This window comes from Ceratosolen solmsi, unplaced genomic scaffold, assembly GCF_000503995.2.
Source record: "Ceratosolen solmsi marchali unplaced genomic scaffold, CerSol_1.0 scaffold45, whole genome shotgun sequence".
In the NCBI taxonomy this organism is placed as follows: domain Eukaryota; kingdom Metazoa; phylum Arthropoda; class Insecta; order Hymenoptera; family Agaonidae; genus Ceratosolen; species Ceratosolen solmsi.
In genome coordinates this window covers 1,792,921-1,814,561 of record NW_011948436.1, presented here as the reverse complement: position 1 = coordinate 1,814,561, position 21,641 = coordinate 1,792,921, and the positions used below count along the sequence as shown (strand labels likewise).

General features: G+C 31.5%; 1 protein-coding gene across 1 annotated transcript in view; it reads right to left on the bottom strand.

Moving 5' to 3' along the window:
* Positions 1-19,256, bottom strand: part of LOC105365151 (trypsin-1-like) — a 63,844-nt gene extending 44,588 nt beyond the window's left edge. The window contains exon 1 of the mRNA XM_011503245.1: positions 19,253-19,256. Within this exon, the coding sequence (XP_011501547.1) occupies positions 19,253-19,256 (4 nt within the window). The remainder of the gene's footprint in view (positions 1-19,252) is intronic.
* Between the last annotated feature and the right edge of the window lie 2,385 nt (positions 19,257-21,641).

The window sequence follows — 21,641 nt, the reverse complement described above, 5'->3', positions numbered from 1 at the left end:
TCTCTCTCTCTCTCTCTCTCTCTCTCTCTCTCTCGCTCACTCACTCACTCACTCACTCACTCACTCACTCACTCACTCACTCTCCCCTTCTATTTCTCATTTTCACCGCAACGTTTTTGCGGGCTACTTAGAAAACTTTTCAAGGATACGGAACGCTCGATAATTGCGAAAGTTCCATGCGCCTTAAATTTCGCGAGCTCTTCAGGCCATGGCCGCCCGCGCTCGCGCATGTCAGCTAGCCTTATTTTCCATTTTTCTCCTTTATTCCCGCTCCTCGTCCTTTGCTTTCCTTCTATTATCTCGCTTTGTCATTTTCTTATTATCTCCGCGTTATCGCTCCTCCACTTTCCCCCTCTTCTCTACTCGACGACTACGCTTTTCTCTCGTCTGAAGCGAATTTTCCATAAAATTGCTCAGATTCTGCAGTGAGGTCTCGGCAGTGTGCTACTGTTACTACCACTGCTCAACTCTCTCGTATAATTCCTCAGACTGATGCCGAGCGACCGTGTCGAATATTACACGCTTCCCGTTTTATGCTATTCCTCTTCGTGCCGCTGTTTGCACGGCTTTTTTTAAATGAGATGGGTAGAGCGAAGAAACGTGAGCTTGATAATAATTCGGTCATTTCCTCGTAATTCCTCTTAAACACCCACTCCTATCTTTTTGCAGGTTCCACGCGCTTTTATATTTTATATTCTGCAAAAAAAGCACGAACAAAACGAACATCTTTAACTCTACGCATTCATTTTATTATCTATTTTCATGTTCAGATCGTCAAGATTAAATACAGCCTCGAGAATACCTAAAATTTACATTATCATCGAATTATACAAATCTTAATTTTGCATATAAATGTTTTTGGATATTTTTCAAATGCTTGTGAACCTTAATTATAAATAATGCGCACAGTCGCAAACATGGTTATGCCCTTTATTTCATTCGCCTTTACGTTCATCGTGAAAATTGCGTTAAATGTAATTTTAATCGACTTTTTCATGTCGCGACAATATTGAACGAATAAGCTTCAAATGATATGTTTGCTTAAGCTTCTTTGTCAAATTTTTGTACCCCAGAAATTTTGAAAACGCAAAAAAAAAAAACATAGATTTTCCATTTTCAATATCATTGTGACGACATTGACACCTATTTCTTACAATAATTTCAATGCGAAGTATCGAATAAACCTTTTGCCCAAAATTTTCTTAATTTTATAGTAATGAAGTATAAACGGTATATTTGCTTATTGTTCAATTATCGTTAAAGCCATGAGTTTATTAATATATTAATCTTACTAATCTATTTCAAATTCGGACTATTCCATGATATTATTTTACCAAACTTATATAATAATTATTTGACTTTAAATATTTGTTGGATATTCAATCTAATGAAGTCAAAGTTAGACTTATATTAATAGGCCAATTTAATTATATTTTTCATTAATTGTAATAACATTTTACATTTATCCTTTAATTTAGTAAGATAATTAATTTTTTTAATGTTTTCATTATATCAATCGTCAATTTTTTTTGTTTTTTTTTTGTTTTTTTTTTTTTTCATTAAAAAGTTAAAAGTAAATAATGATCTCCATAAGATATTTTAATTATGAATAAAATTGATGGTCTTTGAGAAATTAAAAACTCTATATTTAATTAATATAAATTTTGACGTACTATAATAATCTTTTACGAAATACAGAATGAATTTCAAATAATTTGCAAAAACTATAGAAAATAGCATGATCATCGATGTTATGTACGAACAAAAGAAATGATTTTTATTATATTTGAAATTTAATTATCTTTTATACTTAAAATTGAGTATTTCTAAAAGATTATATATAAATACTCAAAATGAAATATATATGAAATATTTCTATGAACGAGAGCAAAGGTCAAATTAGTTGCGTAAAATATATTGCAAATATTACTTTAAACGATGCTTTCCTATTTGTTACGTCTATAAATATCAAATAAAAAGCTTCTGCCGTTCCGTTGAAAAATCGAGATGATTTTTTTTTTTTTTTTTTTAAATTGCAATATGGATAAAATGGTCAGTTGCTATCAGGATGATATTTTCTATAGGAGCATCGTAATTATAAGTATAATTTAGTCCTTTTACAAAGAGAGTACGAAATTGTATTTGATTCTGTAATTGTGTTGATAATTTAGAAATGGGTGAGATGTATTCCCAACCACCAATAATGGCATCCGATGATTCAAATCTGACCGTCTTGGATAAATAATCAAATGAAATTGTAATTAGAACAGTAGAGAGCAGGTGATAGGTGTGGATAATTTGTAGAGATAACATTAGTACCGCTGCAGATATTAAGGCGGGACGTCATAAGCGTGAATCGCTTGTGAAGTCGTATGCGAGAGTCTTGTCAAGTGGAAGTCGTCGCGTGAAGTTTGCCGGGGCAGTTTATCTAGCGACTGTTGCGCTGGATAAAAGAACGTCGTCCGGGAAATCTGAAGCGAGGTTAAAATCCAGCAAGAGAGCAAGAGCGAGCGAGGGAGCGAACGACGCAAATAGCGAAGGCGTGCGGGGTTGCGATGGCCGTCTCGTATAGACGACGGGAGGATCGTTATCATCGGGGGTGGTGCGGAGGCAGCCACTGCTCTCGAAGAGACCCGAGCGAATCTATTACGGAGATAAGTCCAGGTGGCACTTCGGCTATATAGGCGACTTTGCTAAACTGGGCCATCAGATATGCGCCAAGAGAGTACTAGTCAGCTTAGATACAGTGCAAGAAGTCTTCTGGCTGCCTTCCTTCCTTCCTTCCTTCCTTCCTTCCTTCCTTCCTGCGCCCGTTCTTTCGGTATCGGACAAACTCCTAGCTTGCGCACCCACTCAACTTCGTTCCTAATACTCGACGCACCTGCGAGTCAGGCAACTTCTTTGTGCGCGTACAAAGATACTACCTAACACGACTATAAACTCCATGTCTTACTCGCCTCGCGAAAACAAATTATTATCCCCTCACCCCTCGGTCCCAGGTGATTCGCCCGCAAAAATAGATGCCCTGGGCAATGATAGGAATCCACCTCTCAGGCGTTTCCATTCTCCCGGATCTCTTTCTTCCCTGCAATAAGAAGCGTATTTGCAATTAAACAAAATCCGAGACTTATACGCATAGATAGAATAATTATTCATCTTGTAATTGAAATTCAAGAGCTGCGGCAAGAAAACCATTAGTTTTCAGTGACGAATTTGTTGTATTACAAGCGTATTTATAAAACTTATAGAATTCATTGAATTTAAATTCAAAGCTAAGCATTAAGAATGCGAGACATTGTTTATTGATATTAATAATGAATCTCCTATCTAATGCTTTCATTTTATATAGTTTCATTATAATTTTAAGACATTTATAATATTTTGTAATTATTAAATCTGCTGGGCATGTACATCATGTATTGCACATCCGTTTGATTTGAAATTATAAAGTAAAAAAGCATTGTGCGCATATCGATAAAAAATATCTGTTCAAATTTTATTGTTTATATCTAATATATATATGTGTGTGTGTGTGCGTGCGCGCGCGCGTGTGTGTATGTCTGTATGTGTATATTCATTACTTAAATTATTATTATTTTCTAAATTTTAATTTCTGAAGTTTATTTTATAATTTATTAACTGATAGACTCACTTAAAAAGTATTAGTCAAAGCTTAATAATTTCAAATTACGTATAACGATTTTTAAATTTTATATTTATTTTTTATTACCGTGTTTGAATAAAAGTTACAAGTTAGTAAATTAAATAATATACGAGTGCACTCACGTACCCACACAGGCACCCACACACACACACACACGTTATTATGTAATCTATTTGTTATGCAAAATACGCTTGATACATATTGAGAGAAACATCTCATAGTATAATAATCTTTAATATTTTTTCAACAATTTATACAATGTATTTACCAATTTCATTTACAACGAAATTTATTTTTAATCATAAAAGAATTTAAATACTTTTTTTTTATTTCATTGCACATCCTTTGACAATAATCTATATTAAAAGTAATAGAAATCGAAAAAATTTATTATTTGAAAAATTATCAGATTTTAAATGTTTTATACGTCATTTTTATTAATAATCGATGATGCAAATATCATAAATTTTCATATTTTGCTCTTTTCTTTAATAAAAATAAAAAAAAAAAATTTAGATGATATATAAAAAATGCTTGGAAGACGTTAAACTTAGATAAAAAAATTTAATGTTCCGGGTAAGTATTGAACCCGTAGTTATTGCATTTCTCATCAGTTTTTTCCTCTGAGTTAGTGAGACATTACTAATACACCTCTCATTCAACGATAAATTTTTATTTATTTATTTCATTATATTAATTTTTGTTTTTTTTTTTATATTTTTTTGTCCATTTAAAATATTTTAAAACAGACGCTCTAGGCTTAGTAGAGAAGCCTTAGCCAGAAGTAACAACAACCGAAATATCGAAGTAAATATATTCTCAATTATTTTAAGTTTCTAATTTTATCTCTCTATTAAATGGTAATATTTTGATGTAAATATCAGTTTTTATATTATATTCATAAAAATAATAAATAATTTTAATAAAGTATTAAATAATTAAGGATATAACGGAATTAATTTGTAGTTTCCCTTTAAAAATGCCATAATAATATGAAGTATTGAAATTCCAATTAAATCGCTTTGTTTGTCTTTCGTAAAGAAATTAACGTATGAAAAAATTTTTTTAATTTAAATGCCATTATTATAGAAGAATCTCTAATTTCATTCAAAGAACGAGTGCGGCGAAATACAAAAAGATATTTTGAAATTAATCTATATTTTTTAAGCATGTAAAAAAATTTATCAATTAAAAGTTCATTTGAAATATGCAATTTTTACACCTTTCAATATTTATTTTAATTTAATATCAATATGTATTTCTTCTAATCTACTAAGGATAAAATCTACGTCATTGACTGATGTGAAAATAAAATAACTTTCTTTTTCATTAGTTAATCAATAATTTGTTTACAAATGGATAAATTTTATTAACATAAACAAAGGAAGTAAGCAACAATGAAAGGTACTCCCCTAAGTATACATGTTGGAGTCTGCACGTAGATACAAACCGAGTTTCATCTAATATGAGAAGATGCATACTGAATTTAGTCAGACAGAATATAGATATATATATATATATATGTACATATATATACGAATGCGCACGCGATATACATAATATATTACATGCAATTACACATATAATATATATATATATATATATATATATATATATATATATATATACAAATAAGTATATAGTTCTAGAAATACAATTGGTATTTCCTATATATTTTAATGATTTCTATAATAATTTCTGCGTTGAATATTATACAGAAACAATTAAAATTTTTTTTACAATTACTTCGTAATTTCAAATGCAAATATTAATGGTACATTTATTTATGTTTGTATTCATAATTAATATTTATTTTACCTTAGAAATTATTGTTTATATATATGTGAAGAAATAAGTGCAATAATTTTGAACGAATAATATTCAACAATAAAGTGTACAGGAGGATTAAAAGGACTAAAATACAGTATTCATATTCTGATAGTGAGAAGATAATTTCAAAATAATCTTGCTCTCTCGTTCTTTTGACAAGTTATTATATTATTCGTTAGATTAAGATTTCCAAAAATTTTTACAAATATCCATAATACTAATTATTTAATATATATACTTGGTTAAGTGATATGACGAGCATTTCATTATCCAACAAAACAATTCAATTGATAAATCCGAGCTTATACTTGTTAGTATATCTTTGAGTTAAAAATTTGGTCAGAAACTGAAATTCACATTCTTTGTTAATCGGATGTAAAAGAAAAAGAAAAGAAAAGAAAAGAATGAAAAACACCAAAACACAAAATTTCAAAATATTAATACAGATTTTGTTACATAGTCACTGTACACCTAAGGAATTGTATGGAGTCGATGGTTTCGTTTAAGTACAAAATCAATGGGCCAGATATGCTAGTTTTTCGTCATTCTCTCCTTTCGTTGCATTATCGTGTTATTTTTTCTTTTTCTTTGTACTATTTGTATTTTGATATCGCGTACCTAATCTTTTTGAGGTGAGGCTTTAGCGCGCGGGATTCATCCTCGTGATTTCGAAACTATCAGGCCAGAGTCGCTCGCAACATCGAGTCATAAAATCCGTACAGGACACCTCGTAAAAATATCCCAAACACGTAAAAGCCCCTTCAGGTTATGCCGATTCGCGACACCGATTCCAATCTTTCCCCCTTCATTTTTATTTCGCTCCTCTTGGCGGGGCGGTTCGCTGTATTATTCAGGCCAATTAATCGAACGAATGAGTGACGGTAAACCTATAAAATATAGGACATTGAATTTACAGATGACGCATGCAAGTATATTTTTATGTTTATACTAGAGCCTTTGAGCGCGGCCAGATTATAGACAAAGCGAGCATTTTTGAGCTTCCAACAATGCCGCGTTAGGCGCTTGATATATCAGTGACCAGCGATGGCAAAATAAAATACTGAGAGAGAGGGAGAGAGAGAGAGAGAGAGAGAGAGAGAGAGAGAGAGAGAAAGGCTGACTGAAGTGAGAGGGATTAAAATAAAAATGCTGAATCAAAGAGAAGAAAAAAAAAGAAGAAAAATGAAAAAGGAATGAAAAATTAACAACGAAAGATGTTGTTGAAAGGGAGGAGGGAGTCGGGTTTAGCCTCATCGTGTCGAAGTTGGATGTGAGGTTAGCCAGGCGGCTGTCAGGGATCAAACGAATTAATTAAAAAATTGCCATTTGAAATCTTTGGCATTCGTTTAACTAGGCGCGAGTGCGTTACGACGGATTAATTGCGACGTTGTCGCGAGTACCGGACCCCCGTTCGACGCCGTTATTTATTAATCCCCTCAGTGCACTGGCACTGGCTGCACGCGCCTCGCACTCGCAGCGTTTTAATTAAATGTAACGTTTATTCGTAGCCCGACGAGTATCGCGAAGGGCTCGCGAGACCGAGGCTTTGAATTATTGCGCCCGGCCACGATATGTCGACACTCGCATCCGGAAGATTAGATCGAAGCCCGCCAGTGGAACCTGCGGGAGATAACGCGGCACCTGTCGCGCTGCTCCAATTCATATATCCCAGTCTTTGATGAATTTACTCGGAACGAATCATCCCATCGGCCGTGACAAATATGCAATTGGAAAGCAGCTTTTCAGCAGGCGAAAGTGGCCGGGCTCTCTTACAAAGCAAATAAGTGGATCCGTTATCGATGTGAGTACCTCGATCGAGTCATATCGAAGGTGCTAGGGGAGCTCGATGTAATGGCAACGTGCCACCACCGACGTGCCAGCTTGGACGACTGGTGCAACTGTCTAACGGTACATGTGCCGCGCACGTGCGCTATAAGCCAAGAGATGATAAAATACTCGACAAGGGCCGAGGAAAAATAAAGGATGGAACATGCTGGGCGGGTGAGCGAAGCAGCGTGGTGCGCGGATAGTGGGTGAAGGTGAGGGGGAGGGGGGAGGCGCGGCACTGGACTTTTACGCACTGTGGATCAAGTAAAGCGTTTCGGTGCACGGTTTCGACGTATAAGTGTTGCTACTCGTAAAAACGCTCTATATAAGTGCTGCAATCGTAACGTAGTGCATCTGTAAGTGACGCACTGGGAAATATATTATTGTGCGAAGGGTACATGCAGCTGGCGAGTGTCTGACACGATATGGCGTTGGGAAACATCAGCGGTATTTTCATTTGCTTCTGTCGCGTATTAACATACTATTTTATGAAATCAGCGATGCTATTGACACGTTGCGATAAGCAATTTATTTTAATATACTTGACAAGTTGGGAAGAATTCCAATCTCTGCTATTGTTGAGTTTCATTTCGTAAACTAGGTCAATTTGCGATACCACTTTTCTGTGATTTTCGATTATGAACTAAAGTTTAGTAGCAAATACCTTCCCCACTTCAACTTCTGGGCGAAAGCTATTAAGGAAAAGATTTTACCTTAGATGGATGATGGCTTTTCCATTAACGTTTTTTCATAAAACTTTGGCTGAAAAAAGCGCTACGGAATCACGTTAAATTGCCCCAGACGACAAATCAACAAAAACTTCATTCGCGCGATGGTTTGTTGGCAAGCATCGTCCTACGATGATTTCACATAAACATACGTACATTGAAATTATTCATGGAGACCGATAGGGATATAAGATAAGGAGCGCAGCTAATATTATTAACAACATTTAAGTATTACGTAATTTTATGAGAGAAGACAATAACTCATATTCTAATATTAATAACGCCAATTACTATTGTTATTATTAGTATCATATCATTAGCATTATTGTTATTGTTATTGTTATTGTTGTCATTATCATAGTAATATGTAGATGAAACTATCTGGGTTATGGGGTATATAGGGTTATCATAATGTAAAAAATAGTGTTAATTAAATGCACGTTCATTACCATCAAAATAAATTCTCAGCGTAATAAAGACTGAATATTACGTTTCATCAGAATGCTTGGATATTGAATATCTAATTAGCACTTACATTGTTCGATAAATAATGAATTTTAATAAACAAATCTAATTGCATTATATTCATTTTATGATAAAATATGTATTTCATATGATACTAAACCACTTATGAAGTTTCGTGTTAATAATAGGATATAATAGTTAAATTAATATGAAATTTATAATCTTATAAAACTTATTCAATAATTAAGCGCAAGAAATCCTATGAAATTTTGTACGAGTATATTGATTTCAATAATCTGCTTGTGTGCAGAGGAATTTTTAAACTTAAGCACTGCACTTGATTAAATATTAATCACGTAGAAAATTTAAAATAAATTTGATTTATCTGATTGATCAATGGACCTGAGCATAAATCATTCCAGCCTCAAGATGGACATTTTCCATCTAATCTTCTCTACCTCGTACGATGTTTACCGTCTTTTAAAAGCTCAAGCTTGCTGTATGTGGCAGAGAGAAGCTTGCAACACACGCCAATCCAAAATAATATTAAATTATTAATGCAATAAATTAATAAATGCAATAAGTGCAATGAAACATATTTTCTTTTAATTTTAATTAAAAAACAATAAATACTTTTTAAAGAAATTATCAAATTGTTTCTTATCTTATTATTTTCTTTTTGTTCTTATATATTTACATTTGATATTTGCAAGTTATAGAAGAAATTTAGTACGTAAAATACTTTAAAAGTAATAAAATTTAAAATTTTGATTTTGTACTTATACAAACATAATTGAGCTTCACTTCCCACCGTTTATTTCATTGAACGAATTTTGATTATTGTTTTTTAAAACTTATCATTATAAAATATATTATTTCTTTTGCGACGAATAAAAAATAATTGAATCGAAATGTCAACAGCTTGGACTCGATACAATAAACAGAAAATAGGAAAAACTTCTTCGAGTCGAGGAAGAAAAATCATGCATTTAATTGAAGCAGCGGTGCATGTCAAAAGAAATAAAAATATTATTAAATGAGGCAAAACGGCATTTTAAATTAAATATCACGATACGCAGTAACAGTTATTAAACTTGAGCGTGAAATGGAAAGAATAAAGCCGTTCTAAGTAGCTGTAAACTCACGCCCACTCGAGAGTAATTCATAATTGATAGGAAAGTGAGTTTTCGAAATGGAGCAAAAATACCGTAATAAAATAGAAAAATATGGATGTACTGTGAAGGAATATCGATGCCGCTTCTTGTTAACTAAAAAGACACAAGTTTCAAGAGATGTGAAATGAGGGACGAGGGACGAGAGAATCCGTGTCAATTGAATATCTCGAGTAATAGTATAAGCGCGTGAAATTGTTGCGCGATAGCATGTTATCTTGCGTCGTCAGCCAATGTAAAATCTTTTTTCCTATTTATATATGGAAAAGGAAGTAGGCGAGTACTTGCTCAACCGCCCCGTGCCGAATGAGCTAAAGCGCGGGGACGCAAAGTGCGAAATTTCCCCCGACGCTTTTAACGATAAACGCATACCGCGCGCGCGCTCATGAATGTTATCTCGTCGGCTGTCAACCCTCATAGCTGCTCTGTTATATTCCACCTTAATGCTGCACTTACCGCCTTATCAGATGTTACGCCCAGACCTTTAGAACGTTACGCTACACCTACACAGATAATTCCTCTTTCTCGTCGATTCGCCGCCGCCGCCGCTACCACATCAGCCGCGCCACTCGCCTTCAATTTCCTCCCTCGTTGCCAGCGACTGAGCGGCAGCTTGCGATTTTCTACTCGACGATAACCGACGTCACTCTCTCACCACCACCACCACCACCACCACCACCACCACCACCACCACCATCATCAAACAGCCAACCCTACGCCCACCCCCACCACCCTCCTGAGATTTTACGCTGACGCCTCCTTCCCTCCCTCCCGTCCACCCGCCCGTCCGCCCAATACCGCGCGACGTACGCGCACATGCCCAGCGACGGGGCCCATCAACCTTTTCTTTTGTTTGCGCAATTAAACGTCGAGGCACAAATTTGCCTCGTGTTCTATTTGATAGTAAGCCTCAGGTGCCAGCAGATTGAGCAACCCATACATTACAAACCCATAACAGTGCTTTAGAATCAAGTGCCAAAAGTAATAAATAAGAATTGAGCCGTGGGTTTGGTAAAAATTTCGAAATAACGATATGACTCTAGGATTTTTAAATAGTTCGTGCTTAATCGTCACTTACATTTCTATTATTTACTTTATCGAATGTGAATCCTTTTCCCTTTTCCCTCTCAATGTTTTCTTTGTTTTTCTTTTGCGTTTATAATACGTTCTCGCCACATGAGGGGATTGTCGTTTAATAAAATACTTGTCATAGGAATAATTTCTAATTTCTAATTTCTAATTTCACATTTTGAATGTTATGTTTCGTTTCTATGATTTTCTATAGGGCATACAATTAAAAGACCTTTAATCCATTTATAACCTGTGTACATTTAAACGAGTATGAAATTTTCAAGGTATTTTGCTTTTTTTTGTTTCTAAATTTTACATTTGATTTTTAATGAATTGTATAATAAATAAATTAGACAAACAAAATATTTATTTCATACGCAAATTAATATCGCAGTTACTATCGTCTATTAATAAAATGTAATTAAACGATAGGAAGAAAAATTTCATATAAAGAAATTATTATTTATTATGAGCTACTTATGACGCATAAGAAACTGCCGTATTCTACTTATGATATATGAAAGCAAATGTATTTGTAAAGTTCGAATAAAAAGTGCAACTCGAATGCGAACTTGTATAGCATTTATTTGCCAACTGTAAACTCGACTTTCCTGAATGGCCGGCACTTAATATGCAGCAGCAATTTAATAAGTCGAAGATTGAACCGCTTACATTCGAGGCACATTAACTTATATCCACGGGATCGAAAGAAAGGCAAAGGTACGGTTATGAGCATAGCGAAGTAATAGAAGAAACAAGAATAAAGCGAAAAGAGTTACGAAGCAAAAGCAACCGAAAACATATAAGAAAAAAGAGAACGGGTTCGCAGCCATAAATACGAAGTTGAGTAAATTGGAAAAGTTTTCGCCTGAGCCGACAACGGCAGCTGTTTTTTCTTCACAAGGCGATCGGTCAGCGACGCCAGTTGGGACTCGCTACGAACTTACTTATGAGAGCAAAGCGTACACTTCGATAAAGCTCCGACGTGAAATCCAACCGCTTTAACATAGAAAGATGCGGGAAGGAAAGCCACTGGTACAAATAGTAAAACCTGCCCCAACTGACCAAAGGACGAAAGTAACGCAGTGTGCGATAATGCATTCATGCGATCGAGTCAGTTACCTCGGCATCAAAGCGCTCCGAGTATCATCCATTCCTGGCTTTTCCACAGCCTCGATCGACTATCGATTAAATCTCCGATCGAGCGCTTATAGCACCAAATAGAAAGACGATGAGTATTACCGCGTGTGTATTTGGCGAATGGAACTCGCGAGATCTTGAATTACGCCCTAATTTCCCTAATACCTATCCTAATTTTATATGCTGAATAATAGATGATTCCGTCATTTATTATGCACTTATCGTGTGCGTGCGTAATGGGCAAATAATCCATAGCTAAATAAACTGAATTCTAGGAGGGGAGGAGGTTAGTAGTTTCTTGGAAAAGAGGTGGATTTGTTTTTCTTTTTTTTTTTCAAACAACAATCGATGTCGAAGGCCAAACACAAAGTGCAATTCGCGGAAATAAGCAGGATGTTGAGAAGAAAGTGCGAGGGTAGGTAGAACTCGGGCTTACAAACCCCTATTGAAAGTACTCCGTTAAACTTGTCGAATTATCCAGATTTCTGAGAGCGTTGTTCAGTACTTATGTAAACGTCTTGAAACATGGAACTAGTTGAGTGATTTTCGAGCTCTCAGCCGATGAATCTCCCCATGAATCATCCCGTAATTTTCCATTACCGCTCGAACTTCACAATTGTTTTTACTATTTACGTAACTTTCGTTTATTATGCCACATCGATAGATTGAAGGTAAAAATCGCATTAATACACATCAAAGAAAATGTTAAAGTAACCATTTCAATGTAATTTTTTTATTCTATGGTAGAATTTTGTAAAAAAAAAGCCGGTATGGCGAAGGACTTTCATTCAATACGATAAATCTTCAATTATGTTATGTCGCACTGAAATTAAAAATCATATTAAAGCAGTCAATAACAATTTTCAGTACAATTAACCAACTTATTAATAATATTTTTTTTTAATTTTCAATTATGATCGATATTAATTTTTTCCATTTGAATGGACATTTTGTTCATCCAATAAATTTTTACTTCTTAAATTAAATTTTGATACAATATTACGGAAATAATACAAATATTTTAATAAATTGATCGATAATTAGTAATATAATTATGACGCATATGTTTGAAAATTATGATATTTTAATACATAAATTTATTTTACAAATAATTATGAAAATGAAAGGCTCAAATTTGTATCAACATGCAATATACATATGTGAGTGGAAATATTAATTTTAACCGAATGTCTAAAATATTTAATTCAACGCATTAAGATTTTAAATACATGTGCTAAATTTTAAATCTCTTATTATAGAAAAGAATTTTTAAGATACCGATAAGAGCGCTATCTATAATTTATGTAGGATTAAAATTTACCGCACACACTAAATTGTAAAAATTATATCATATTTTAATAATTAGATTACATAAATATTAAAAGTAAATTATTCAATGAATGCTATATTTATAAGCAATTTTGATCAAATACTAAAATTTATATAAAATTAGTAAATAAAAATATTCTGCAAATCTATATATATATATATATATATATATATATATATATATATATATATATATATTAATTAATGTACCTTGATTTATCATTGAAATTTATCATTACAGTAAGTAATTGCATCAAAAATTTTAATATACATTTGTAATATCTAAATCTCTATTAAATATCTTCTTTATTTTACTCAAGGCATTCCATATATATATATATATAAATATATATATATATATATATATATATATATATATATATATATATATAATTTTTATAATTATTATAAAATAATCCCCAATTTATTTCTGTCCATTAGATAGGAAATATTGGAGATAAATTTTGTAATTTCGTAATTAATTAATTAACTTTGCGGACTGCAGTGCACATCAATAATTAAAATTAAATTCAGAATTAAGATATATTCTAATTATTAGATACAAATTTTATAATTTTCGTCGGAATTTAAGCGGAAATTTCAAAATCTTAGAATTAATGATATTATTCGTCGAATGAAAAAATAGTTAATTTACAGTATATCATTTCCTGTAGCTTTCTTTTGTATGAACTAATATTACATCGAACACAATGATTATTTTGACACTGCGTTCTAAGCTCCGTTCGTTCCCTTTTACGACAAAGCCTCTAACTTGAGATCTATTTAAAATATCATTACACGATCTATCCTAATATATAATCATTTTGATTTGGATTTGAATCTCAAAGGAACTGTTATTCGCTATTATAAAAAAAAATCATATATAAAATCTTTTTATATTTGTAGAAGAAGTAGAAGAAATATGACAAGATAAACATTTAATGGAATGGTAGCTATAAAATTATACCCGAGTACAAGATTTTTATTTTATAAATTATTTGCTGACAATAAATCTGTATATATTATTTTCTATTATGAAGGGTATTAGACATAATTAGAAATTCAATTTTGAATTTTGTTTCAATTTTGAGACGACGTATAGTTAGTTAGCTATTATCAATAAACACAGTGATTTTTAATCAATAATATTAGCATTAGTTGAAATTACGAATGGATAAATTGATATGGAATTAAGGGAAACATGTTGTGAATTTAAGAGAGTACGTCTGGCAAATAAACAGTGTACGAGCAAATTTCCTATTTCAAAGAACATATTACTTCCTTCGTTGCTTTCGCCGTATGTGGTCGTGTGTTGTTGTGAATCAGAATCACGAAACTCAACAGCCTGTCTTCTGAATTCTCTTCCCTTGGATTTTAGTTGTTGGATAACTTCAAGTTATTGAACAAGCGTCTGTTGTGCTTAGAACGGATTTTATTTCAGCATCTGTTTCCGATTACGAGCATTCATTTTTTCTTCTCAGTATTGTAGTGGAGATTGAAAGGAAAAGAATGAAATTGATGTTTCGAAATTTTTAATATCGATTTCTAATATATAGCCGATGATGTAAGCTCATTTTTAAAGTAAACAAAATTGTTTTTTTTTTCTTTTTTTTCTAGTGAAAAATGTAAATAACGGATTTAGCATACAGACTTTATTGAATGACATTCGGTTTATAGTTTCTTTAAGAATAATTCATCATAGCTTTCGTATTATATTTTTCTATGTTACATATTATCGTTCGAGAATATAAATTATAAAAATAAATTATAAATCCGAAAGAAGTATAAGTGAAAATTAAAAAAAGAAAAAAAATCGTTCGTTTACATACATTTTAAAATGGTTATTTTTATATTGTAATTATGGAAAAATAAGCACAAAGTGAAAATATAATATAATAATATATTCCATAAAAATGTATTAATCGAGTATTATTTAACGTAGATAATATTATAATATTATAAAATCAAATTGAATAATACACGGTAAAGTAGAATTTAAAAGTAATTGTCACTAATAAATGCACAAGAAGTAATGTCTCGTATATTTTAATTATATTTAAAGTAGATACTTTTGTCAAAAATAAATAATGAATAAATTTAAACTTAATATAATTTATCAAGGGAATAATATGCATTAAAAAGAAAAAATCGTTTCGCTTAAATCACTGCCTTAAAACAGATAATTTTATTTCTATAAAAATTAGTTATAATAAGAGAAATTAATATTGAAAAGATATAACAGTTTTCTTAAATTAAATGAATATGAAGAAAACAATATTTAATTAAAGAAGAAATTAGGAATACAGTTAGAAACTCATTATACGATAAATTATAAATATAATGCTTTTAAATATATTTTATTTACAAAGTATTGTAAATTTTGCCTGATATTTTAGTTAGTTTTAGATTATCCATTCTATTATATTCGTAATTATAATTTTTAATGTAATATTACATACCTTATTCGATACAATAATATTATAAATTTAAAAGCCGGAAAAATAGAGGGAAAATATCTTCTCTATTAGAAAAAGGATAAAAAAAAACACAGACAAGAAAGATAATGGTGAAACTTACGAAATTGCAAATAGTTGGGATTCAAAATGTAAAGTGTATACTCCAATTGTGGTCCACGTGTTTTCGAAATTTCATGCGTGGCTAAACTATAGTTCGTGGTACAAACGGGACATTACATATTGAGTAAAGCTAATACGTAACCTGATTTATTTAATTTGATTGAACTTAAATTCAACTAATCACTAAATGGTATCAGTTTTTACAAATCCCCCATTGTTTAAAGTTTTATTGAAAATAAAATAGCTGGTTAATGTCGAATGGATAAGTATAAAATAATATTCTCAAAACATAAATGAAACAGGATTATTTGTAATTAATGTATTATAATATTTTATTAGAAATTTGTAATAACTCGAAGTAGTATATTTAATGCGATATTCTACAGAATTAAACAAATAATTAATAATTTTTGTTGATTTATAATTAGCTTTTATAGTATATATATATATATATATATAATAGAATTACTCAACAAAATTTATGCTATGTAAGTCGTTTATTTCATCAAAGTGAAGTAATTTTCATTAAATTTAATCTATATAAAATAATTCATATATATTCCGATTATTGATTCATTTACTTCAATTTTTAAATATTTCCGTAGTTATTTAATTTTTGAAAATAATTGTCATAAAATGCTATAAAAAACGAGTATCTGCCGTTTAATTCTATTACCATTAATATCTATTTTATTCTATTACATTATTATTATTATATTATTTTAAAATTATATTATATAATAATAATATAATAATAAATAAATACTATACTTTTACAAAACGTACGTCTAAGCTTATAAAATTTTCAGCGTAAAACTTAGAATTCATTATTTTCATATTTTCATATTTTCATAAATTATGCCAACGCTATACTGCATTTATTCTTCTTTATTTAATGTATACTATATTATGAATTATTGATAATGGAATTTACGACTTAAATAAGTCATTCGTTTTAATAAAAAAAAAAATATATATATATATATATATATATATATATATATATATTAACTATTTAAACAACAATAATATGAATCGAAGATATATAAAAATGAATATTAAAATATTCTAATGCCATATTAATAACGGTAAAGCATAATATTTCATATGGGAATCTTATTTATAAGCTTTTTACTTAAAAAAATATATATTATTTAAGGGGTAATTGTATTTAAGGGGAGTTATAATTTAAGATGGAATTGTAAAAGCCTCTTATATAAGTAAATATATGAGGCACAATGAAAAATAGTATCCCATTCACCAGGCAGTCAAAATGGCGTTATACTTCCTGGCAGCATAAGAGGTCGGATCATTTCTCACCTAAGAGACTATCCAATTGCCTATAAGACGCAGCTTCTCCATTTACAAACTAATTCTAGTGCATAGTTTTGTTAATGTTGCTGGACAACGTCGAAAGTTTGCTGTATCTCCACTACACAGACTATAGAGATTTCGACGTGAGCCTCCCCAGATCGATTGATAGTTCAGGTAAACAGCAACTAGCACCACATCCGTGTACGTCTTCCTCTTCCATTTACTGCTGAAAATGACGATTTTGTGCAAACGGCCGAGACTTTCCGCTCTAATTTCTCATATGATATTTCAGATTTAGCAAAGAATTCCATTTGAAAAATTGATCCATATCGGCATGGTCATATCACTTTCTATATAATTAGTGTGCGACCGTAAGATCATGGAATGCCTAAAGCTATAACCTTCCAGGGCTTCTGTAGATCGTTCACTAATATTCCAAGTCCGTTGACTACAGTTGTGATAACTTAGGAATCTTCTCACGCTACTCGATTCCTTAGGCTCGTTCATTAGGACATAGATAATTGATTTCTGGCTGTTCTTAATTAGAGCGCCGCTGGTGCGAGTCTTTTTAGTGAATCGTTTCTGGATCGGCTCTATTTGAGATCGAGTATTTCATTATATAACACAGCGACCATTAGTAAAAGCAAAACAAAGAACTCCTTTTTTTTTTATTTACTAGTAGTTCCGTTTTGCTAGAGAGAATTCGGTCAAAGCGAAACATATTCCGTTTCTTCCTCCAATTTGGACAAATTAGTCCAGCAATGGTCCAATCGATTCGCAAGAAGAAACGCGAATGTTGATCCGATCGACAGAGCACCAATAGCACTTGAAACAGTCTTTTGACCTCTGGGACGCTGCTTACTCCGAACGATGCCAATGTCAAGGCTTATTGATGACAGGAGCGTCACCACGAAAGTGCGACCCTTGGAGAATCGGTGTCATACTCCCGCAACCAATAAGGTACGTCGAGAAATGTGGGAAAATCCTTTTTGGATTGGAGCGTCGGCGTATCCAGAACTTCTTGCACGTGCCCATGCTTGACCTCGTTTCTTTACGAAGTAATCACGTGCTTCGTGCACTTTAACTTCGTCCTTCCTAAGAAGCTCTTTTCTTCGGCACACGTAAGTCCATACGTGCTCAAACCTACGAATATTAAAGCCAGATGGCTTATGTATTTTGTCCAAGTCCTCGAGTTAACAGAAATGTCATCGGAAATGTCAATCGGACATTTGGCATTCCAGCATTAATGCAACCGGGATCTCTCGCAGGTGCGTCGATGCCTTAAAGGCGAAACAGCGTCAGCTCGAAAGTATTTTATCCTTCTTTGGGAGCAAACCACTTCAATGATCCAACATCGACAGAGTACTAGTATCATAAAAATTCTTCGGTATTTTATGGATAGTGGATAGGGGTTAGATCGAACCCTCTATAAAAACGAAATATCCCCCTCATTTTCATCCGTATGTCTATCGGTAACAACTTGGATAAGGTTATCATTTGCGCCCTTTTCATCTCTTTCTATACGGCCCTTTTTCCAACGTCGAATATCTATACGACGCCAATTTGATAGGGCCCATAATTCTTTAAAACCAACCGCTGTCCTTAAAAATTTCGGAATATCGTGGATGAGGTCGTCAAGTGGTATCACACCGTAAAATCACAGAACACAAACCGATGCACATATTCATTATTTTTATAGTCGTGTCATTGTCATGGAGGGACTCTACTAGCACAACCAAGTGTTCCACAAACTTTATAGCGATTACTTGTTAATCCAATTTCATCGTCTCGAGACAAAATCTGCAATTGAATCCCGACGATGGTATCCTTATCGACTTTTAACAGTAGGTGCGACGCTAGCGGGTGTCGTTTCTCGAGCTTCAAACTTCAAAGTTTGAGCTTCTATTTTTCTTCATGTGGCTAACCATACAATTGAAAGGCGCAAAGACTCGTCATCAAGTTTTGATTACTCTATTTACGTCGCAGAAATTGCTTCGGCTCATCCCCGGCGGGCATCGATACAGCCCGACTCTATTCCGTCTCGGACTCGATGAGGTCCGATGGGTCCTGTGCGCCGTCTGACGCTCATGCGACGAACTCTACTGCGGGACCTGATTGATAAGGAAGTTTACTGACCCATTTTTGTGCCACTGTCCTCAAAATAGCCGATCGATCTTGTCGATGAAACATAATGATTCTACTGGTGATCATTAGCTCTCCCGCTGCTACTCTCCAACTTACAACTTTTATGCAAATAAGCGTAAACTATTGTAAATTTGTCACTCGAGTTTTCATAAACTTTTACGGCCCAGACGTAGTTGGATGATTTTCATATTTCACGTTAATCTCTAATAAATACGATAAAAATAATTATCTTTTCGAAATGCTTTTTCACTTTCTAACATTTCGATCGAATAAACTTATAAAATAGTATTATTATTAATTGTATGAATGTGGCGTCTGCAATATTATTGAATTTTTCTATATAATATTAACTGTGTTAACAATTTCATTATAAAAAGTTTCTATTTTAAAAGTTTCAAAATATGAAATTGCACGGATGGTGATATATATATATATATATATATATATATATATATATACATATATCACAAATGTAATGTAATTTTGTTGCGCTATGCATAAAGTTTTATTCTCATTTTAAATTATCTATTTTTATTTTAATAGTAATAACAAGTATTTTCACTTTTTATTTCGTAATTTCTCGCACGATATTATAGCTAGTTTTACCGAGCCATCATTAGTAGTTATAAAGTTTTTAAAACGTTGGGTACTTTTTAAATTTTATACTTTTGAATATGTAAATGGTTTTGAATAAACATAAAAGTAAGTATATAGTTTTGTGCATGATAATACAACGTTCATTTTATTCCACGTGAAATTATTAATTATACGTCATGTACACAATGACGAATCTGACTAATTATGTATTATTAAAAGATTTTTAAGATTCAAGAACGATAATTTATTTTTATCTCTACAATTCATATTTCTGTTTTCTAGAAATAATTAAAAGTAGTTTGAGTATCGAATTAAAAATATCATGGAGTATAAGAGAAAATAGAGTCGGAAATAGAAGAAGATGGAATGAAAGTAAGTGAGAATGGGAAGAGAGAAAGAAGATTGAGGTAATGGGCAAACGGTAAGGTGAAAGGAGAATAAAAAATTAAGAATTAAAAAAATTTTGTTTATTTAACAAGAGAGAAAAACTAAGTTTCAATATTGGTATTGGTAATGATAGATAATAATTATATTATATGCATTTTCATACTATGGCAATAGTTAACATATGTAATTATAATAGCATTATATTGTATTATAATGTGTAAAAATTTATTCGTATAATAATAATTGGATACGTAAGGGATATAAAAATTATACGTAGCATGTGTTACGTAACATACAGTATACTTTTAATATTATGTACGTAGAGATGTATAATGTATATATATATATATATATATATATGTATAATGTATATATATATATATATATATATATAAGGTTTACCATTATGAGAATATCGAATTAACATATTTTTACATATGAAGAAAAGAACTTTAAATATTGAAATGAACTGGCATATAAATCATGCATTATGAACAATATAACAATACCCATAGTAAATAGCATTAGATAATTTGTTGAAGTAGAATTAATTAAAGAATCGATGTAAGGAAAAAGCAATTTGTGTGCTTATTAATAAGTTATTACAAATATTCGAAAGCTCGTACATTCCAAAGTTAGATTAAATTAACTTAAATGGAGATATGTAATTTTGATAACGTCAATTATACATTAAGCTCATTGAATTAAATTCTAATTATTGTTAAAAGAAAGAATCGATTTTTCCTAGGCAATTGTGACATTAATACATTTTTCATAACAATAATACTATGACTAGTTTATATAATTATTAAAATTTAACTATAAAAATTAAATTTAATTAACATTGATTTTGTCATATTTGAATTATCAATGGAAATTATTTTTTTATCTATACGAACTTAATTCAATGTGGAAGCAATTATTAAATGCTTTATTAATTTGATTTAGAATTCTTTCCGCTCTGCAGTAACGTATGTTATACTATAAAAATTATCGATAAACATAAATACTGATTGAATTTTCCAACTAATATAATAATAATTCTGAAATTCGTATTATCATGAATAATAATATTACAGTTAATAATTCGAGCTAATGAAAGTATTTTACAAATTTTAAATCGACAGAGTTTAGATTAAGTCCAGCATTAAAGATAAGTTTGTTTGACTATATTATTTTGATAGTTGGATAAATTTTTGGTAGTGTGCAGTGACAAAATATCAATAGTATATTTAAAATATCAATAGCTTTATACTTTTGTAATAATATAATTATAAATTATATAATTATGTATTTTTATAATTATATATATATATATATATATATATATATATATATATATATATCTTACACGTAAAACTGAAAATGAAAAAATTATAAAACGAATAAAAATTGA